This window comes from Myiozetetes cayanensis, unplaced genomic scaffold (assembly GCF_022539395.1).
Source record: "Myiozetetes cayanensis isolate MyiCay16 unplaced genomic scaffold, myiCay2020 scf17, whole genome shotgun sequence".
Classification (NCBI taxonomy): domain Eukaryota; kingdom Metazoa; phylum Chordata; class Aves; order Passeriformes; family Tyrannidae; genus Myiozetetes; species Myiozetetes cayanensis.
Genome location: NW_026087378.1, coordinates 6,220,399 through 6,241,496, shown reverse-complemented (window position 1 = coordinate 6,241,496; position 21,098 = coordinate 6,220,399). Strand labels below are relative to the sequence as shown.

The 21,098-nt window shown below is 52.0% G+C and overlaps 2 protein-coding genes and 1 long non-coding RNA gene across 13 annotated transcripts in view; 2 read left to right on the top strand and 1 right to left on the bottom strand.

Moving 5' to 3' along the window:
* The window catches only part of NEURL1B (neuralized E3 ubiquitin protein ligase 1B), a 33,693-nt gene extending 25,714 nt beyond the window's left edge, over positions 1–7,979 (top strand). Inside the window, exons 3-5 of the mRNA XM_050312507.1 lie at positions 1,595–2,302; positions 3,167–3,292; positions 4,189–7,979. Coding sequence (XP_050168464.1) covers positions 1,595–2,302; positions 3,167–3,292; positions 4,189–4,433 — 1,079 coding nt within the window. The 3' untranslated portion in view covers positions 4,434–7,979. The remainder of the gene's footprint in view (positions 1–1,594; positions 2,303–3,166; positions 3,293–4,188) is intronic.
* The window catches only part of LOC126638554 (uncharacterized), a 1,011,613-nt gene that overhangs the window by 704,158 nt on the left and 286,357 nt on the right, over positions 1–21,098 (top strand). The window lies entirely within an intron of this gene.
* The window catches only part of SH3PXD2B (SH3 and PX domains 2B), a 71,238-nt gene continuing 57,866 nt past the window's right edge, over positions 7,727–21,098 (bottom strand). For 2 of the 5 annotated variants that reach the window (XM_050312497.1, XM_050312499.1), the window contains 7 exons: positions 20,354–20,458; positions 19,585–19,668; positions 18,205–18,322; positions 16,768–16,994; positions 15,802–15,851; positions 15,479–15,604; positions 9,867–14,610 (listed from right to left, as the gene is read on the bottom strand). In XM_050312497.1, the coding sequence (XP_050168454.1) occupies positions 13,114–14,610; positions 15,479–15,604; positions 15,802–15,851; positions 16,768–16,994; positions 18,205–18,322; positions 19,585–19,668; positions 20,354–20,458 (2,207 nt within the window). In that variant the 3' untranslated portion in view covers positions 9,867–13,113. Of the gene's footprint in view, positions 8,077–9,866; positions 14,611–15,478; positions 15,605–15,801; positions 15,852–16,767; positions 16,995–18,204; positions 18,323–19,584; positions 19,669–20,353; positions 20,459–21,098 lie in introns of those variants that run through there. The other 3 variants (XM_050312498.1, XM_050312500.1, XR_007628620.1) reach the window with 2 other exon arrangements.

The window sequence follows — 21,098 nt, the reverse complement described above, 5'->3', positions numbered from 1 at the left end:
ATTAGATTGGAGTTAGAAAAATAAAATGCTGCTTCTTTCTGCCCCCCATCCCCTGTCATGCCTGCAGCATCCAAGTGTGCAGAGTGAAAGACTCAGCCTGGGAGCACCTGTACTCTGATGTTTTTTTAATTAAATTACCAAACTCCACAAACTGCATTGGGAATCAGGGCGATGCTCAACTGTCTGGAGCACCAGGGGACACAAACTCCTTGCAACAGATGTGATGGTGTCATAGAGGATGTGCTTGTCCCTGTCTCTTCCTCCCAAAATTTTGCAAGTTGAGAAAGCTGTGAAATATAACTCCAGTTCCAATGCACAAAGTGCATCTTTCATCATTATGCATCACAGAATCACAGAATGGTTTGTATTGGAAGGGACCTTAAAGATCATCCAGTTCCAACCCCTGCCTTGGGCAGGGACACCTCCCACTCAACCAGGTTGCTCCAAGCCCTGTCCAACCTGGCCTCAAACACTTCCAGGGATAGGGCATATCCATCATGAAGCTTGGATGTCTTACTCCTCTTTCTTGCCAGACACCCTGTCCTTGCCAGAAGGAGCTGGTCCAGCCACCATTCTACCCCAGCAGCCTCTGCTTTGCAGATGCTGGATGGATTTGAGTGTTTTTCCTTCTTTGGTAAAAGCCTGCTGATTTTCTCCTCCAAGGAGCAGGCAGTGTTGGTGCTGGGCTTCTTCACCCCTATTTCTGGGAAGACCAGGAGTCTGCTTCATTCACACAGACTCTTTACTTCCACGGGCTTTGACTTTGCTCAGTGGGTTGAGGCCTTGCCTTCAAAGTCAAGTGTCCAGGCTGCCCTGGGCAGGGCTGGAGGTAGAAGGAAGGACACTCCCAAACTTCTCCACACCTTTACATGGTCCCCCCAGCCTGGCATGGCCGAAGTGAAAATCTGGAAAATGAATTAAAGATCAACATCCTGACTTTCCCTTTGCTGTGAAAAGGGAAAACAATTCTCTGCCATGAAAAGCTTTCTAACACCTGCAGGAAGTAGCTTTTGTGACCAGCTCTCCATTCAGAATCTCTGTAGGGCTGAGAACACCCCTGAGATACAAAGCTTGATATCTTCCTTAAAATGACCTCTCTTAGACACACTTGTGCTTGAACAGTTATAAGGCAATGACAAGGAGTGTGGAAAGAATATTGTGCTTGTGTTCTTTTGCCCATCACTGTGTTGTGGATTTGACTGGCACAAGTGCTTTGGACAGCAAGATATTGAGAGGTTTCCTTCTCTTACAGAGTGACCTCAAAGCTATTAGACCTTTCCACTGAGAAAGCTGTAGGACCACACTGGTTTACAGCTTTTTGCAATTCGTCATCAGTGCAGGGAACTCTCAGATCACATGGGTACTTTGAAAAACTTGGTTTTCCTTGGCTGGTGCCAAGATGCAGCTATTTCTCTGCCTTCTGCCTGCTCCACACTTGAATCTCCACCAATTAGTGCTTGACCTCTGGCTGATTTTTCCCGTTGATTTTCCATTCAGAGGGACTGAATCTGTAGGCTGAAATAACAATTATAACCACAGAAGTAGGCAGTTGTATCTTGCCTCTAATGCCTGTGTCACTGGGTTTGTCTCACAGACAGCATGTTCGCAGAGACCATGACCACTGCCCGGCTCAGCACTGCCCGGCTCAGCACTTGCCTTCCGCAGAGCAACCACGACTCAGCCAACTTCAACAACAATGAACTAGAGAACAACCAAGTGGTGGCCAAAATTGCAAACCTAAACCTAAGCCGGGTACCAGGACTTGCGACAGACAACCACATCATCCCCTGCTGCCCAAACCGGCGGCATCACGCGCAGGGGGTCCCGGCCTTCCTGGACACAGACCTGCGGTTCCACCCCACCCGCGGCCCTGACATCACCTTTTCTCAGGACCGGATGGTTGCGTGCACCAACTGGCAAGAGAGTAATAGGACTTTGGTGTTTTCTGACCGGCCTTTGCACATCGGTGAAAGCCTCTTTGTGGAAGTAGGACACCTTGGGTTGCCATACTACGGGGCCCTTTCATTTGGCATCACTTCTTGTGATCCGAGTACTTTACGGACAAATGAGCTCCCAGCAGATCCAGACTTTCTCTTGGACCGCAAGGAGTACTGGGTGGTTTACCGAGCGTTCCCGGTCCTCAACAACGGCGACATTCTCAGCTTCATGGTCTTGCCGAATGGAGAGGTGCACCACGGGGTGAATGGAGCCAGCCGAGGAATGCTGATGTGTGTGGACACCTCACAGTCTCTCTGGGTGTTTTTTACAATCCATGGTGTAATCAACCAGCTCAAAATACTGGGTAAGTGCAGCCAAAAGAAAGGATATCAGGGAGCACCTGGCTTGTGAAGTTCCCTGGTCCAGAACCAGAGCTACAGGTTTGCACTCACAAGTGTTCACCGATGTGAGGAAGCAGCTCCTGATCTCACCTTGTGTTTGTAAACAAGAGTGAGTGAGGCATGGTGGCTGTCACATAGATGTGTGCAGCCTATATAAGTCCCCCAGAAACGGATGAGGCTCGAGACATAAAATAAGCAGCAGGCAGGGAGGCAGGGATGGCTGTCGGGGGAGGCAGCTGTATTTCAGAGGCTTTGTTTTTAAAAGGGATTCTTTATAAACTCCCTATTCCAGCCAAAAGGTATTAAACTCCTGCCTTGGTAAGGATGATGATGTTTGTGAGCACAGCTCTTGTTTAAGCACAACTCCTCAAGCACTGCCACAGCTCGGGTATCAGCTGGCACTTTTGATCCATTGCTGGATCTAACAGAAGGGATTCTATCAGAAAAGCAGACATTGATGACTTTGTAAAGCAGGTTTTCCTCATCCAAAGCAATGCTGACAGCGAGACAGCGACTGCTGCTGGAGAAATTGGGACTGTGGGGAAGTGATTTTATACTCCAAATGTCGGATAACCTGGTTCTTGCTTCACTGAAGCACTGAAAAAGCATCGTACAATGGCATAAGGAGGTCCAGTTCACATCCAAAATTGTGCACCTCCAAAGTCACTACATATCATTACTAAGGGGCAGCACTTAAGTCAGAAGCTGGGCTTTACCCTGCAGCACCCTGTGTGTGTGGGGTGGGAGCAGCTCAGCAGGTGTTTAGCTGGGGTTGGGGTGTCCCTTGCCCATGGCAGGCTCAGCTCAGCTCTGTCCTGTGTTCTCAGGCACGGTGCAGTCCAGCCCAGTGACCGTCTCGCCCTCAGGATCCCCCGGCGGCTCCCAGTACGACAGCGACTCGGACATGGCCTTCAGCGTGAACAGGTCATCATCAGCTTCAGAGTCATCGCTGGGTAAGGGCAGCCTGGCCCGCAGCTCCCACCACAGCAGGGCAGGAATCCGGCATGAGATGGGGCTGGGGCTATGCAAGACAGCAGAGCAAGGCTAGGGGGAGACCTCACATTTCCTGCCAGACTGACAGAAGGAACTGTAGGAAAACACCAAGTGGTGGGAAGATTTTCACGGCCTAAAGGAAGTCTGCACGTTGCTTGTATCAGCAATAGCATGACCAGCAGGACCAGGGCAGTGACTGTCCCCCTGTACTGAGCACTGGTGAGGCCACACCTCACATTCTGGGTTCAGTTCTGGGGCTCTCATGACAAGAAAGTCGTTGAGGTGCTGGAGTGTGTCCAGAGAAGGGCAATGGAGCTGGGGAAGGGTCTGGAGCACAGGTCTGATGAAAAGCAGCTGAGGGAGCTGAGGGGGCTCAGCCTGGAGAAAAGGAGGCTCAGGGACCTTCTTGCTTTCTACAACTCCCTGACAGGAGGGTGGAGGTCAGTGGGGGTTGGTCCGTCTTGTAAGTATCAAGTGACAAGATGGGAGAAAATGGCCTCAAATTGTACTAGGGGTGTTTTAGACTGGATATTAGGAACAATTTCTTAACTGAAAGGGTGGTCAGGCATTGAACAGGCTGCCCAGGGAAGTGGTGCAATCACCATCCCAAGAACTGTTCAAAAAATGTGTGGATGTGGCACTTGCCCTATCTGTAAAAAAGGGATAGCAGGCTCTGCCTGGAGCTGTAAGTGAGCTACTAGTTGGAATACACTGGGGGTTGTTTGGCCAAACAAACCAGGCAATGACTAAGGAAGGAAGAGCCTTAAAAACTGACTTGAGCATGTGTGTTGTACAGTGTCAGGTTTGCACCGTTGTGGCGACTGAATTATCTCATTCCTTCCTCCTCTTTTCGCAGTGACTGCTCCAAGCTCCCCCTTGAGCCCCCCCATCTCTCCTGTCTTTCCCCCTCCGGAGCCATCCAGCAGCAAGAACGGGGAGTGCACCGTTTGCTTTGACAGCGAGGTGGACACAGTGATCTACACCTGCGGACACATGTGCCTCTGCAACACCTGCGGTCTTAAGCTGAAGAAGCAGCTCAACGCCTGCTGCCCGATCTGCCGACGGGTCATCAAAGATGTTATTAAAATATACCGCCCTTAGCGCCCGCCTCGGGCTGTAGGAAGGGGAACGCCGCTAGCAGTAACCACGCCTTTCCGTCCCTGCTTATGGGTTATCGTGCTGGTCAGTCGTTATCAAGTGGCTCGTTATCTGTGTTTCCTTATTTGACAGGTAGGGCACAATTCAGGGATAAAATTGAGCTGAGGATCATGTAGGGCCCAAAGGCACGGCCAGGCTTTGTGCCCACAGGCGAATCCGGGGAATCGCGGCCTGCACCCGACCCAGCTGCAAATGAGAAATTTCCCGTGCAAAGGTTCTTTTTTCCCTCTTCCTGCTCCGGAGGAGGCTTGCTGTGGTGTGGGTCTGCAAGGGGAGGTTGCCATTTGGTCAGTGCCAGGTGCCACTGGGCTTCCTGACCCCAAAACCTGAACAGCTCTGGGCTGCTGCCAGGTGCTTGTGCTGTGGTGGAATAAAATAAGCGGGAGGGTTCAAAGTGGACAAAACTGATCTGGAAATGCCCTGTTCATCCGTGTAAGGAGAACTAGCTAAAGCCAAATAGTAGCACAGCCAGATTCTCACTTGTCTGGGTTCTGTCCCCGTGAACAGGTTTATGGGGTACATGGAGAAGCCAGTCTGGACTTAGATAAATCAGCTTTTGCTTTCTGTGGCAGAGCAGGGACTTTTGGCCAGGGAAGCTGAGACCTGGAGAGCTGCCATGGGATAGCCCACTGAGAGCCCAGCCAGCCCCAGCAGTGGGCAGCTATGAGGGGCGACTCAGGCCTGATGAAGCCATAATTTGCAGCCTGTGGATGAGATGAGTGTTTGGACGGGAACACTGCAATCCTGGCTGTGATGGTGTTTGCCATCTCCAGGCACACACACACCTGCATTCTGCTCTGCCCTCTTGGCAGGTGGCACAGCTGCCACGTTACCCCCTCCTGCCTGGCTAGACCTTCCTAGGTCTAGACCTATCCTAGATCTTCCCCTGCAGCCAGTGCCATGGCAGGGCTCAGCTTTCCTCCTGCCCCACCATGGAGACTTTTTGGAGCCTGTGGTGAGAAATTAATTTCTGACCCAGTCCCAGCAGGCTCACCTTTTTTTCTGAGGACTCTGTATGTGCTGATCTTACCTGCTCTTTCTCCTGCCTTTCCAGGTTTTCCAGCACAGCTGGGTCTCAACAGTTAGATGAGAACTTGTTGAGAAAAACAGGGATCTATCTCACTTGGCTTTACTTAGGAGTAGGAAAGAAAAAGGCTCTGGGGCTATTAGTAGATATTGGGACTTTAAAGGTAAATGGGTTTCAGGTGTGATGTTACAACTACAGGCAGCAGCTGGATGAGCTGGGCAGCATCTGAGTGGGCAGCACCGGGACTGGTGCGAGGAGCTCAGTGTCCTCCATTCTCCATCCTCTGCCCACTTGCACAGCCCCTGTCCAGTCCTTTAGCGTGAGCCTGACCAGCTTCCAGCTGGTCTGAGAGGGAAATGAGAGAGGATGCAAATGGGAGGATGAGAGAGGGGCTGGTATTGTAGCTTGGTCACCATGTGCTACCAAGTGCATAAGAACAGCTTTTTCAGAAAGGTGAAATTTTAGTCCGAGAAAGAAAAAAACAGAATAGAAACTCCTGTAGATTTCAGGGCTTCTGGGCACAGAGGGGCAGCCTGAGGTTGTCAGTGCCTATCATCTCACCTGGTCATTTCTTCTCTCCTGCAAGGTGCCGGTAGCTGTGGGTGCACAGCCCCCCTCCTGGTGCTGCTGCCTGGTTGATGGTTTGGCTGTGCCAGGAGAGCTGTGTTTGGTTACTGACCAGCAGCCAGCCCTGCTCTCCATCGTGGAGAGCACACCCAGGAGAGCAGCTCATTCTCCTCCTGCAGCGGGCTGTGCCTGCCAGTTCACAGGGCACGGGGAAACCTTTTTTTTTTTTTTCTTTAAGAACTGATAAACATTTTAATTAAGTGTATAAATGAGGCTGCTCTAGAGCGAGATCTCTCAGCCATTGCCCTGCTGCATCACCACAAGGGCCCACTGGCTTTGCAGAGCCCTTTTTGGAAACCTGGCTGATGGCACTGTCTGTGCCACCGCCAAGCGTGCTCAGCCCTCAGCAGAGCCACTGGCACCGCGACTGCGGCACAAGTTCGCTCATATCTTTACTGAAGGAGGTAGCAAGGGCAGCTTCCCTGCAACTGGAGCCTTGCCTGGACCTCCTGGCATTGCCTTCCTCCCGGGTGCCACACTGGCAGATCAGGGTCTGGCTGCGGTTGGTGGGCACAGCACCAAGGGCACGATGATGGCAGGGCATGTCAGCACGGGATGAAGGGCCGGGCGGGTCAGTGCCTGCCTGGGGACAGGCTGCAGTGGGAAGCCTTTGCATGATGAGGAATTCAAGGAAAGCTGTTGGAATCCACCGCAAGCGATGCCAGCCTGGATCAGGTCTGGGCTTCGTGAGCACCAGTGGCCACCCCTGGGGCTGCTGTCTGAGTTTCAGGGGTGCCCAGTCCCTTTGGTCACTGCACAAAGCCACACCAGCAGAGCAGAGCCTGTTTGCTTGGCTAACACCTCTGGTCCTCAGTGAGCAGGACTAGTGCATGCCTGGGTTGGGGTTTATTTTGGTGTAGATCTCTTCTGTATTTTTAAGCCAGCAAGGAGAAATACCAAACCCACCCCAGGCTGGGCCTGAGCTGTTCAGGACACATTGCAGAGGCTGAATTTTTGCTGTAGCAACCAAGACCAGTTTCCAGAAGGGTAGCACCCAGTGATGCCAGCAAGGGAATCAGCTCAGACAAGGGTCTGGAGCACGGCCGAGCAGCATGACGTGAGAGCAGTGGATGTGTCACCCTGCCTATCTGAGAGCAATGGGAATTTTCCAAAATAGGCCTCAAAAAAAAAAAAAAAGTCCAGGAAAAAGTAGCCTCTTTCAGATTTAATTGTTAGTATTCGTATTGCTATTTTTTTTAAACAGTCCAATGATATATGATTTGTACAGAAGATCTGTTTGTGCCTTATAAGGGTGTCTGTGCACTTTTTATCCTTTTTAAAGCAACTTTTAAAAAGAAAAAAAAAATTGGGGGGGAGAAAACAACACAGATTAATGGTAGTTTTATAGAATTTTGTGTTCACTGAGAATCCTGCTTTATATATATATATATACACATATATATATATATATACTAGAGTGAAAAAGTGTTTATTTCCATGGATTTTCCCCCCTCTCCTCTTTAACCTCTTTGTTTAAAAATTTAAAAAAAGGAAGAAAGGAAGGAAGAAAGAGAAGTGATTGGGGAACTCTTTTATCTTCCCCCTTTCTGAGACAGTTACTCTCTAGTCGTTACCTTTATGATTCAATACTGTGACCTGTACATCTTGTTTAAGCTGAATCAGATTTTGAACCTCTGTATTAGGCTTTTCAAGCAAATCATTTGGGGGACCGGGGGAGGGAGGGCATCGCACGAGGGAGGGAACTGCACTTCTACATGTCAGTACTCTATAGCGTTGTGTTCAGTGCTGTGTGTTTTACTTTTGTCCATTTACCTGTTTTACATTAATATAATTTTACTTGTTTATGAAACAAATAAAACTTTGGCTTGTACAGAGTTCTCCAGAATGTTTAAAAGAGCTTGAGCTGGGCAGTGATTTGCAAAGCATGTCAGTGCTGATCCAGAGAGGAAGGGTCAGGACAGCTCTGTTCATCTGCTTAAAAGAAAAAAAAAAAAAGTTAGACACTTTATATGTTTCTCATTTTGCTTCTGGGAGTCACTGCCCAGTGGCTGCTCAGTCCCGTGATGGGCTGGGAAGTGTAAGAGGGTTTTCTGGCTACCTTAACTTTGCAAACACTTGCAGGTTTGGCGGGCAGAGTGTATTTTAGGGCTACGGAGGTGAAAGGGTTCAGTGGTAGATGCCATCAAGAAGTGTCCCAAATTTCTTACCCAGTCGCAAGCAAGGCAGCTGCCAACCTGACCCCTGTGCCTGTGCTGGGGCTGTGGCAGCCTGGGGACTGAGGGTGGCCAGAGAGGGGTAGTGCAGACACAGCAGAAGGGTTGCTTCTTTTTTCTTAGCAATGCCTGGCTCTTTATTTCACAAGCAGAGGCCAACAGAAGGCTGCTCTGTAAACTGTTTATATCCCAAAATGTGGCCTGCTGAAGCCAGACACCAGTCAAGCAGCCTCAGATATGGTTTAATGTGGAGTGGAAAAATTCATTCATAACTCTGCCCTGGCAAGCACACAGCCAGAGTTAAGTGTTCACACGAAAACCTTCGCTCGCCACAGGTGGTGAAGGAGACCAACAATGGCTAAAATGCCTTTTTTACACACTCTGTTGCCCCACTTTATCCACAGAGCTGATCCTTATGAGATGCCAACAGGCCAGTGCTGCCAGTCTCAGGCCATGGAGCAGCTCTGCACTACACTTCACATTGATGTGATGACCTGTTCCAGTATCTGCTGGCCCAAACCCCAGGGGCAGCATGGACAACACTGCCCACTCCCATTTCCTGCACCTGGGTGCTGCGACACAGGTATCAGTCAAAACTGAGCCTCCTGTGGCCAAAGCCCAGCTCTGTGCCAGCCCTGAGGATCTGGGCAGCAGCTGGCACTGCTCAGAGCCAGGAGCAGTGTGCCCGTGAGATGTGGCCTGGCACCCGCAAGGAGCTGCCCGAGAAGGGCTGTGCCCCACATGGCCACGCTAGTGCAGTACTCCAGGTTATGTCACAAGCCCCAAATTTCTCCTTGGTGCACTCACCTGCTGCTTGGGGGCAAGTGGCAGCATCAGGGCAGGTGCTGGGTGCTGATGGACAAGCCCTGCACGGAGTGTGGGTGGGCAGACACCTGGCCATGGCATGGGGCACGTGCTGCAGGCAGCTGAGAGAACACAGCAGTTGGGTGAAGCAGGATGGGCCCTGATGTTACATGATTGGTCCTGGACAGCTGGAGGTGTGCATGGACAGGGCTTGCATGTCCCAGTGCAAGGTGTGAGCTGGGCCAGTGCATGTCTTTTTCTCCCACTCCTTTCCCACCCCTTCCAAAGCACTGCCTGTATGCAACATCACAGCCTTCTGGCAGAAGGTACTTGGGCTTTGGAGTCCAATCATTCTTTTGCCTGAGCCTTGCAGCTCCATTCCCTGGCCAGCCTGATCCCCTAAGAGCCCCTCCTGAGCATGAGTAGTCCCTCTCTCTCCACTTCCCCAAAATCACGAGACTCTGCTGCCTTGAGATCACAGTAACACAACTTATGCACTACACCAGCTCATTTGCTGGGACACCCAGCAGAGTTTGGGCAAGATCCAAGGATCTGCCAGAGTACCCATAACCCTCACCACTCCCGGGCACTGCTGTGTGGGGGAGCACAGCAACAGCTGCCAGGACAGATGGACAGATGCACATGTCAAACTCCAAACCAGCTCCCTGGGCTGAGCTGCCATTGCTCTGCACAGGAGAGCAGCACACCATGTTTCACCCCAGAATTACACCAGCCACACATGGGTTCACTAAGGTGCTTGAAACCAGTCAAGCGTTTCTTTTTATTTCTTAAAAAAAAACCAAAAACCAACCCTCCCTACCCCCACCCCCAAAAAAAAAATCCTAAACCCACCAAATAAAAAAAAAAACCATCCCATAAAGGTGAAAGTATAGATACGCATGTACACAGCTACATCTACCTTCTGCTGCCCCCCACCCGCCCACAGTAATGTAGATTTATATGCACTTACATAATATAGCGAGACACAGACAAACAAATGGGGTTTGGGGGGTTTTAGGGAGCCTGTGAGGAGCAGGGCACAGCAGGGCCGACAGCCCACTGGGGATGTGCCAAACCATGGTGTGTCCCCAACACCCGGCTCGTGGGCCCCAAGCCATGGTGATGTCCCCCCTTGTCACTAACCTCGACCCCAGTGCTGCACTGGGCTGTTGGGTGTTGGCTGATGGGGTGATGCACCCTGTGGGCAAGCTCGGGGTGCTTGTGGTTGCCCTCCTCCTCCTCACGAGGTAGTCGGGGAGCTCGGCTGCGTGTGACTTGTGAGGTACAGAGAGGAGGCACAGCCTGGCTTGGGGCACACATGGCTGAACTGGGGGGCACGTATCAGATGGGGGACAGAGAGTGCCCTCCCAGCCCAATGGCTCTTGGCATCTTCCTGGCAGGAGTCGTCCAGCCTGCAGTCCCTTCGCAGGCAGAAGAGCAGTAGGAAGGGGTAAGGCTGCAGGTGTCGGCACATACTGAGTGTGATGCCCCCCTTGGGCACTCACCCTGCCCTCCTGGAAGCTCTTTGGGAACAAGGGAGTGATCCTGTCACGTGCTCAATGAGCCGAATACAGTACTTGTGTTAGCAAAATGAAGCACTACCAGTTCTGAGGTTCAGTCTGGGAGGGAAGCAGGAATAGCCCTCATTTAGTGCAGAGGCCACACAAACAGCACAGTCCTCTCTGAGGAAAGCCAGGGCAGTGAGATCTCAGAGAGAGCAAGAATAGGCAATTCTGAGATTAAAAGGCCATTCAGCAAAGACAGAGCAAGGACACAATACCCAAGGAAAGGACACACAGCCCCTTCACCCCTGCATGAAACTACCAGAGCAGACAGGGGGATACAGGTCTAGCCACTTCCCCAGATATGGCAGGGGCTGGATTTGGCTGACAAGCAGTTCTGGCTTAACTCATCCTGTCCCCACTCCTTCCCAAAGCATAAAGGCTTTACTGGAGCAAGTGATGTGCAGAGTGAAGGCAGTGTTGCTCCCCCAACCCACCCTGCAACTCTCCTGGGAGCACATCAACAACTTGCAGTGTGCCACGCGAGGAGCTTTGTTATTGGATTGGGTTGTAAACGGATCACTTTTTGCCAGCTCAGGTGAGTCACTCTGATCAGAAGCTGATGTGCCACCAGAGAAAACCACAGGTGGGAGGGAGAGGAATCAACTGGAGAATGGGGTGTATGAATTCCCATGGGTAAAATTGGATCTTGGGGCTCCTGGATGAGACCAGACAGGGATGGTCAGGACTTCTCTATCACATCAAACCAGTGCTGGGACAAACTGCTCCATCACTGCCCCAGAACAACCCTGGCCAAAGGCACCACCATTTTCATTCTATATGCAGACAGAGGGATCTTCATCTCTAGATTTTTAGGGTAGAAAATAAGGGACAGAGAAGGAAGCGAGCATTTGGGGGAGTGGAGAACACTGCTTCAATTCTGCCAGCCTCAAATTAGAGGGAAAACTGTAATTATTTTCAGCAGCAAAACAATGTGGCTGCAGTGCTCACACTTGCAATTAGACCAGAGAGGGCCACAGGGCTTGGTCAACACAAAACCTGACCCTCCCTCGGCTAGGGGTGGGACTGGATGATCTCCAGATGTCTCTTCCAACCCCAGCTATTCTGTGATTCTGTGAAACCAACCAACAGCCAGGTTTAAAGCTCTTCTGGAGAGAAATGTGTCCCTGAACCTGCAAGTAGACAAGGACAAAAAGGAAGAAATCGGCACTGGGGAATGACAGCTCATCCATGCTCACCCTCCTGATGGGATAAGCAACACTGTGGGCAAGATTAGGCTTGGCAGGTAAGGACGTCAGCACTGAAAAATCCCAGGCTCTGCTTGACTCGAAGCCCCCCCCGTCACACAGAGTGAAATGAAAGGACCTGGAAGACAGGCAGGTGGGGTGACAAACAAGGTAGGCAGACACTGAGCACCAGACACACCTCACAACTGGTTGTGATGAGGAGCTGAACTCCCACATTCTGGATTGCACTTGATAATATCAGCACCTATGGAAGGACCCACCTCCTGGCTGCTGCCCGCCAGCCTGGGGAAGCTCAGTGGGTCATGGGAAGGGGTGGTCCCCTATTAGTCCAACAAGCAGGGCAGTCAGTGTGGGTAGGAAAGCAAACCATCCTTTTTCCAGGGCTTTTGGGGTCTTTTTGGTCCTCTGTGCCTTGCATAGTATTCTTCAGCAAAACCCCTCTGACGTTTGGTTGCGGTACTGCAGGGGAGAAGCCTGCATGGTGTCCTGGATCAGCACAGAGAGGACCTGTTGGATGAGTGTGTGTATTTCTCTCTATTTTTTTCCATCAGGAGGATGTTGAAGTTAACACTTGTCATCACAGAGCAGGGAGGGTCTCATGGCACGTGTGGGTGGAGCAAGGAACAGCCCTTAACTGGGCAATGCCTGTGCAATCACATGCAGACAGAGCTAGAGGGACCCTCCTCTCAGCAATCATTCCTCCTTTTTGCCGCATTCCCTATGGCTCTGCCACACACCTGGACTGAGCAAGGTGACTTACAACATTTGACCTTGACCCTGAGCTTCAGGAAAAGGCAAATGCTTTTGTGCAGCCAGATTTCCTTTGTTGGTACCATTCCACCTGGCTACTTTAATTTACGGTACAGGTGGCAAAATGTCTATCAAGGTCCATCTCTTGAGCACAGAGAACCATGGGAGCCATCATACGCCACAAAGCTTGTCCAGGACAGCTCCAGCTGCATGTCTGGGCTGCCAGGATGGCACAGGAGCCAAGTCCTTGGGAGAATGTGGGGAGGAGGGTGGGTTGGAGCACACGGGGGGAAGGGGAGGCCAAGCTGCTTCCTCCACGCTGTCGCCAACAGGCACCAGCTGGGATGCGTGGGATCTCAATTATTATCTTTCCCTTTAAAGCCAGCCTCACAGAAAACTATAAATTAATCTGCTAATTAAATACTCAGGTGAGAGACCAGGGAACCTCCAGCCATGCAAGCAGAGGAGTGGCTACGGCTTCTTCCGTAGGTAATTGGAAGGGATCCAGCCCTCCCAGCACGGCCCCCCCGTCAGGACCTTGCAAAACCACCAGCCACTGCTGTTCTTCTCACGAACTTCAAACAAAGTCCCTTCTTTAAAGCTGTTGGTCTCCTCGTCACCTTCAAAATCCGCCACTGCCACATAGAGAGCTTCCCTGGTAATATCCAGGCTGGAGACAGGGGCTGAGGTCCTCTCCCTGGGTTCCCCTCTCTCCACAGGTTTGGAAATGACCTTTGGGCTTATGCTGCTTTTTGCTTTGGCTTCATCTTGGATGGAGGCAGAGAGGAAGGGCTTGGCTTTCGGAGGTACCAGCATGGGCCTCCCTGGCACCGCGGATGACCTGATTTCAGGTGCCTCCCGTGCTGGGGCCCTCAGCTCCACTGCGGGGCCAAGGGCAGGAGCCCCTATTTTCTTGGGAGGGGGTGGTCTGCGAGGTGGCACAACGGGGCGCTGTGGCGGGGTGTCCCTGACACACGGGGTGTTTGCTGGGCCCAGGGGAGATTTGGGCAGTGCCTCTTTTGTGGCACAGCTGTCCAGCTTGGGCAGAGGCTTGCTCTCCGTGCTTGGTCGCTCTGGAAACCTTCCAGGAGCCTCCGAAGAGACCACGGCATTACTGAAGGAGATTTCACTGGCAGCAGTGTCCTGCTCAGGGGGCTTCTCTGGGCACTTTGCAGGTCTAAGCTTGCTCCGCAGGCTGCAGATGTCCAGTTTATCGTCAGCTGGAGCTGGGTCTGTCCGGGGGGATGCAGCAGGCTTTGGCTTGATCTGAGGTCTAGACTTCAAGAACGGATTCTGGGTGATGGGCTCAGGTTTGTCCTCCACAGGCTCAGCTTTTGGCTTGGTTGGCTTGACAATAGGCCGGAGGTTTGGCTTCTTCACCTCCTTGGCTGATACCTTATGTCCACATTCCAGTCCCATTTCGTTTTTCAGCTGGAAGAGTTTGCCCTTCTCTGGTTTGAGCTCTGGCTTCTTGCTGTCCTTCGGGGCTGCTGACTGCTTGGGTGGGATCATGGGCAAAATCATGCCTGGGGGCTTTGGGGGAGGTCTCTGCCTCTCAAGTAACTCGCCTTCTGATTTAATGATGGACTCCTTCCTGGGTGGCAGGCTGGGCTTCTCCTCTGTGTCACGGTCCGAGATCTCCTCATAGCCCCCGGCAAAGGAAAGGTCCCCACTCTCGGGAGCCTCCCGCCCCTTCCAGTCTTTGGCCCACCTCCCACTGCAGTCCGTACCGTTAGGAGGAGCCTCTGGCAGAGGACGGCAGGGCCCTGTGGCCTCCTCGCTGCCGCTGCCGTCGGCCACAGCATCACCGAGCCGGAGCTGGGCCATCTCATTGGGGAGCGGAGCCAGGAAATTCGGCCGGGAGGCATTGCTGGTTTTCTTGTACTTATCGATGAAGGTGGCGGGGGCCCAGCCTTCCTTCTCCTCGATCTGGATGTACCACCAGCCGCTCAGGTTCTTCTCAATAACCTGCCGAGGGGAAAGGAAACCTCAGACATCCCTGCGGGATCCCTCTCTGCACATAAGGGTGGCACATGGCCTTGGCACCTCTCCAGCCAAAAACCATGGGATCACAACACTGGCATCAAATGGGAGGGGAACCTGGTCATGACCTCTGCCAGGGAAGGAGACCTGCGTGCCAAGGAGCTGAGGAACGGAACAGCCGTGGCAAGGAGCTGTTTCCGAGCTGTCCCCGGGAGCGATGCCGGGTGCTGGCGGTGGCCACTGCGTGGCACTGTTGGAGTGATCAACCGGCAGCGATGCTGCACAGATAGGACACCATCCAGACTCTGCAGCATCGGGAGTGGGGCTGGGGCCTGGGAGGGGCTGACTGGGGCAGCCCTAAAGGAAAATCCTCTTAGGGAGGGATAAATCACATCAGCACAAGGAGAAAGCAAAATCTCGTCTGCAGGAGGGATTCTGCCAGCAAAGAGGGTGTGCCAGGAAAGCAGTTCTGGAAGTGCTTTTAACTTTACACCTGGCCTAACTAAGGAAAAAACTACCATCTCTAACCTGATTTGTGGTTTGGTTTCATTTTCCATTAGCTCAAACACAGCACCCATGCTTGGGGGACAGGAGGCCACCAAGAGCATTTTGGGCTCCAAAGTCTGGTGAGCTCATACAAGTTTCTCTCCCACTCTAAGAGAGTCCTGGGATGTCAACATTACACAGAGGCAATCACATGTACCACCATGCCTGGTTTTCATCCAGAATACCATGGTGAGCAGACCCTTCCTGTCTGGAAGGGGAGCTCCTGCCTGAAACAGGTCTCAGGGCAACGGGAGTCAGGAGCACTGCACTGATGTGAAGATGTGTGAAAGGAAGATGACAGTCTCACCTCTACTTTCATTCCTGCCTGGAAGCTGATGCCATCGGGAATGGTGGTCTGGAAATCAGCGATGGTATAATATTCCTCTTCCACTTGAGGAGGGACAGGAGGTTTAGGCAGGTTCAAACCACGTGGCTGTGACCAGAAAAAAGAAAACCCATCAGTGTGTTTCTACAGCAGGTGTGACACAACATCCCCACAGCCCACCAGCCCGCAGAGACACATCAGCAAAGCCAGGGACAGGGACAAGGATCTCAGGCAAAGAGCTCCTTTTAGTGCTCTTCTCCCACTGCCTTTGCCATTGCTGCTCTCCTACATCAGCTGGCACTTACTATGGTGAGGTCTCGGCGAGGAGGTGGCCTCTGCCTCATCTTTGGTGACTCTGTGGAGGAAGAATTCCAGATGCTGTTGAGTTCCTGGCTTTTGGTCACATGTGTGTTTGCAAAAGACAAGACAAAACAGAAAGGCAAGGACCAAACCTGCCCCAGGGGAAAGAAACACAAAGGGAGAATCTGTCTGCCTGGCATACTGAGTAGCAGAGGTCACCCAGGTTTCAAGGGAAGGGGAGGGAAAGGAAGGGAAAAGAAACCAGTTTTCAGGTGTTGCTGGGAAATGCATCTGAGGTGACCACATAAAACTGCTTTTGCATTGCACGACTGACCCAGAAGACCTGGCCTGCAGAGGAGTTAAGATCATAGAACCACAGAATCACAGGACTGCCTGGATTGGAAGACACCTTAAAGATCACTTCATTCTACACCCTGCCATGGGCAGGGACACCTTCCACTAGACCAGGTTGTTCCAAGCCCTGTCCAACCTGGCCTTGAACACTTCCAGGGATGGGGCATCTACAACTTCTCTGGCAATCTGTGCCAGGGCATCACCACTCTCATAGGAAAGAATTTCTTTCTAATATCTAATCTAAACCTACTCTCTGTCAGTTTGAAGCCATTCCTGCTTGTCCTTGTCACAACATGCTCTTGTAAAAAGTCCCTCTCCCTCTTTCTTGTAGGCTCCCTTTGGATGCCCGAGCGATTGAGATAAGAGCATCTCCAGATGAATCTGCAGCCTGGGGGGTGATCCCCATTCCATTTGCTGACCTTCAGCTGGTCCCTGGGCAGTTCTGTGCCTGTGCCCACCCGTGTGTGCAGTGACATCCTTTAGGAGACCTTGCTGCAGAAATCACAGCCCCTGCAAGCCTCTGCCTGCCTCACACCCCATTACCTTACTCTAAAGCTGCAGGGAAGGCTGTGCTCCCAGCCCAGCCACCACCCACCTGCCCCTGACTGCCCACTTACTGCGTCGGATGTCGGCGTTGGGCAGGGGGCGGCTGTCGAACCTCCCATCCCTCTGCCCAGTGAGCCCATCCTTCTCTCGGCTCGCCATGACCTGCTGCCGGGAGATGCCATCCAGATCCAAGGCACACGAATGAGCAGAGGAGCCCGGCCCTAGCTTCTGTGAGAACATGTCTCCATTCCCCTTTTTGAGGTAGGAGGCAGGGGCCCAGCCCTCCTGGCCCTGGTACCTGGGGGTGCAAGAATGGCAAGGTCACTTCACAGAGTCCCTGTGCTGCACCAGGGCTGTGAGCCCTACCTGGAGAAGCAACGCTCTGTGCTCTGCCCAAGTGGTGTGGAGCCATTGGACATCCCTGGAGCCAGAGCTCACACGTTGACTGAATGTACCACCTGTCCTGGGCAATATGAGGTCACTGGTGCTCCGTGGCACGTGGGCACCTGGAGAGCTCCAGTCATGACTAATGCCCCCCCACCAGCTGGCCACAGCCAGCAGGACAAGGGCTGGGAATGGTGCAAACCCCCATTTTCACCTCAGCAATGGCAGCAGTTCAGGAATGAAGCACACTGGCAGGGGAAGCAGAGGGAAAAAGCAGAGGGCTGCTGCTGGATTGATGTACCTGGTCTTTGGAGAAAGCACAAGCCCTCTGCCTGAGCACCAGCAGCCTGGATCCCTTCCCTGTTCTAAATCTGTTTAGGAGAGACACCAGCCCCGTGACCTGATCGAAAAACCACATCCACAGAGTCTCCCTGCCACGCCGGAGACTCTCCCCGCTGGTTGGGCTGCAGCCACTGTGTTCTGATGGCACCAACTACTGAGCTTGTAATAGCCTTTAGAGCTCTTGTGGCAGCTTTCCTCTGCCTAAATAGTCAATGGATGTGTTTCTGGGGCTTTGCTGCTGCCAAGACCACAGGTTCAATGTAAGGTTAAGAAAATTGCAGCAGTGCTCCCACTCCAAGTCCAGCCATTTTCTGGACCACAGACAAGAAAAGGAGCTTCCAGCAGAAAACAACTATCAGCTCAGGATGGTCTGGAATCTTTGGCCTCAGCATACCCTGCACACAGCAGATCTGGCCCAGACAATGGCCCTTCTTCTGAACAGAGCCAGAGGATCCAGCCTGCCCCTGGGACACTCACTGGTTTTCCCATCAACAGGACGTGATGTAACATTCTCACACCAGTTCCCTTTGCACTGCTGGGGCATGTGATGCTGTCACACAGTCCACCTCCCAGCACAGGAAATGAGGGAATTTTAAAGATTCTCAACCAAAGCTGTGCTTGAATATCAACTGGCTTTGTAGGGATGGAGAGAAATGAGTTCTGTTGCTCTGCCCTCCCCAGCACCCAAGACATGCCCTTGGGCACATCCCACACACATTGGGTCTCTGCTTTGCACAGCTCCAACTGCAGTGCCAGGGAAGAGCAAGAGGTAAGGACAGTACCTGATTTTCCACCAGCCCTCCAGGTTCTTCTGGATCACCACCACTACAGCTCCCTTGTCCAGGTTCATTTCATCCTGGTCCCTTGCAGTGTAGGGGTAAATAACGGTGTACTTCTCCTCTGTCGGAAAGAAAGCACAGTTTCATGGAGATAACTTCATGGAAACATGGACTCAGTCAAAAAATGGTTATAAAGTGCTTTATATAAATGATAATTCTTGTTGTAATTTCGGTGCAAACACACAGATATACACAACCATTCTGAAAAGAAATGACAGTGAATCTATTTCAAAACAAACACAGCTGCATTTGGAAACGTAAACTTCAAAGAGCTACTCTGGCCCAAGAAGTTGTCTAAAACAGTTCCTCCTCTTCCTTAGGACTAAAGACTGTCTTTTTACAGCTTGTCACAGAAGCTCTTCCATGCATCCATTTCAGTTCAAATTTCTTTCTCAAAGCCCTTAAAGAAGAACCGTCCTCAATAAGGGGAGAGAAACCCTATGAGCATCAGGGAGCAACTCCTCACACACAGCTCTCAAACCACTCCACAGCAGCAGATCTACAGGAACTTCCCTGTTCAACAGCTGCATCCCCAGACACTGGTTAAACCTGTGTGTGGAGCCTGGAGAAGAGTCTGATATTCTGTCCACCAGACCAAAGGATGTTAAGCAGGGATATGGATGTTCTTCCCTTCAGGACGAAAGGGAAACATCCTAACAACCATGCAGACAACATGTCAGACAAACAGATCCATCCATCCACCCCTCTTCCTCACCTTGCCCTGTCCCCTCTGGAAGAAACACAGGGAAATAACTGCCTGTGCTTAAGCTGTACCACAGCAGGGTGGAGGCTATTTGGTGAAAAATCAGCCTCCAAAATCCAAACCTGGACATTTGTATATCCCCACCATGCAGGTTTCCTGGATTTTTCTTCTATGAGGAGCACAGCTCTGGAAGGGCCTGATTTCCCACCCACTTCATGCAAATGAGTCAAAGCAGAGAATGTCCTGTCACATTCAGCAAGACCAAGCTGGCTTTTCTCCTCCTGATTCCACCTGAGACACCAATCCAAGGCCAGGGCTTAAAGTTACTTTTACAGGAACTAAGGTAGCAGTTGGAAGAAGTCTGAGTACATGTGGTGGGGAAAGCAGAAACTCCAGTCTCTGAATCCAAAACAAGCCTCAAACTGTGAGAAGGAACTGTGAGAAGCTGACAGAGCAAAGGGATGTGGACATGAGCAGGTCTTATGGAAGGATGAGGAGCAGGTATGGCACACACTGTGGGCTGACACAAGCAGGGTTCATCACATGCAAAACAAACAAACGTGCACACAAGGCTCCAAGCACAAAACATGGGCAGCCAAGAAAGTCTCTGTGAAGTCCACCTTGACCCCATCCACTGGTGTACAAGTCCCCAAGAGTCCGACGGCGGCCAACGTGCCTGGGCAGAGACCAGTATCTCCATGGGACTGGGAAGAGCATGTTGGGGAAGCAGGAGAAGGACAAGAGAGGATGTAAGGAGGCAGCACTTCAGGTCCAAGAAGAGACATGGCTGACACCAGAGAGTGGTACAGAGAATGTTCTCACCTGGAGCCCTCTGGGGTCCTTCCCCAGCCTGAGCCCCCTCCCACCTCTGCCTGCCCAGAGGAGGGGCTGAACCAGCTGCTGCACTGATTTGGGCACACAGTGGTCACCATGAAGGATGTGCTCTCCAGGGGCATTTCAGATTTGCTTTAAGCAAAGGCTGCAACCTTGCTATTTCCATAATGTGAGCTCAGGCACGCTCTTTGTTCTGCATCTGTTGAAGACACGTGATTGGTCCAAAGACCTGGGCTTTGCTCCTCCTCCAGTGCAGGTAAAAGCTCCCTGGGGCCTAAAGGAGGCACTGAGGTGGCAGGAGTGAGCATTCCCTGGAGGTGCCACCTTCAGCCCCTACTGTGGGGGAGCAGGGAGGCCAGCAGTCACACTGCCAGTACCCAGGTGCCCCTCTCCTGCTGCAGCACTGGAGCTGCTGGGCAGGCAGGACCACTCTGGGCAGCACGTGTGGGTTTGTCCTTTCCCTGCCCAATTCAGGGACGGTGATGCAGTGCTGCCAGGAGCTCTGAGCAGTTCAGCAGGAAGAAGCTGGGGTAGGTGCCTCCAGCAGATTCTTACCTTCATCAGGCTGCATTGAGAACTCATCCTGGACTCCATCCTGGGCCTCCAGGCAGGTCGCCGGCACCCAGCCTTGCTCCTCCAATGTGCTCACAAACCACCAGCCTGAGAATAAAAAAACAGCAGGTGGATCAGCCAAGGGCTCATACCAGCCAAAAATTCCCTCCTCTCTCCAAACCACAAGTCTAGGGGGCTGTGACCCCTCCTTGCTGCCTAAATGGGAAGCTGGGGTGGCCCCAAAGCAATAGAGCCAAGCACTATCCGAAAGGGAGCACAGACAGCAGCACGGGACAACTGCAGCTGAATGACATCGAAATGTACAATTCTCTCCCCAGGAAAAACAGGAGAGGCTCTCAGAGTTGAATGGCCCCAGCCGCCGCATTTGTTCTACTTTTTTTCCCCCCTTCATGGTTCATTTTCCCTCAGTCTGGGTCAGCAAGCCTGGGCTAATTAGCAGAGATGAATACCCTGTCTGCGAATCGATAGCTGACTCCTGCTGTGCTCACCTTCTTTACATTTGTGGAAACAGCAAAATTGAAAAGCCACGAGCAACTGCAGGATTAAAACATGAGCTCTCCCAGTGGAAACCCAGCTAGCTCCACAGTGGCCACAAGCAATTCTGGGCCACCCTGTGTGTCCAATCAAAATAAGTGTGTGCTCCTCAGTTATTAAAAGCACAAGCTATTTGTGTCTTTAGGGGAAAAAAATGAAGACTGAGTATTATCCTCAGAACATCACCAGTGAG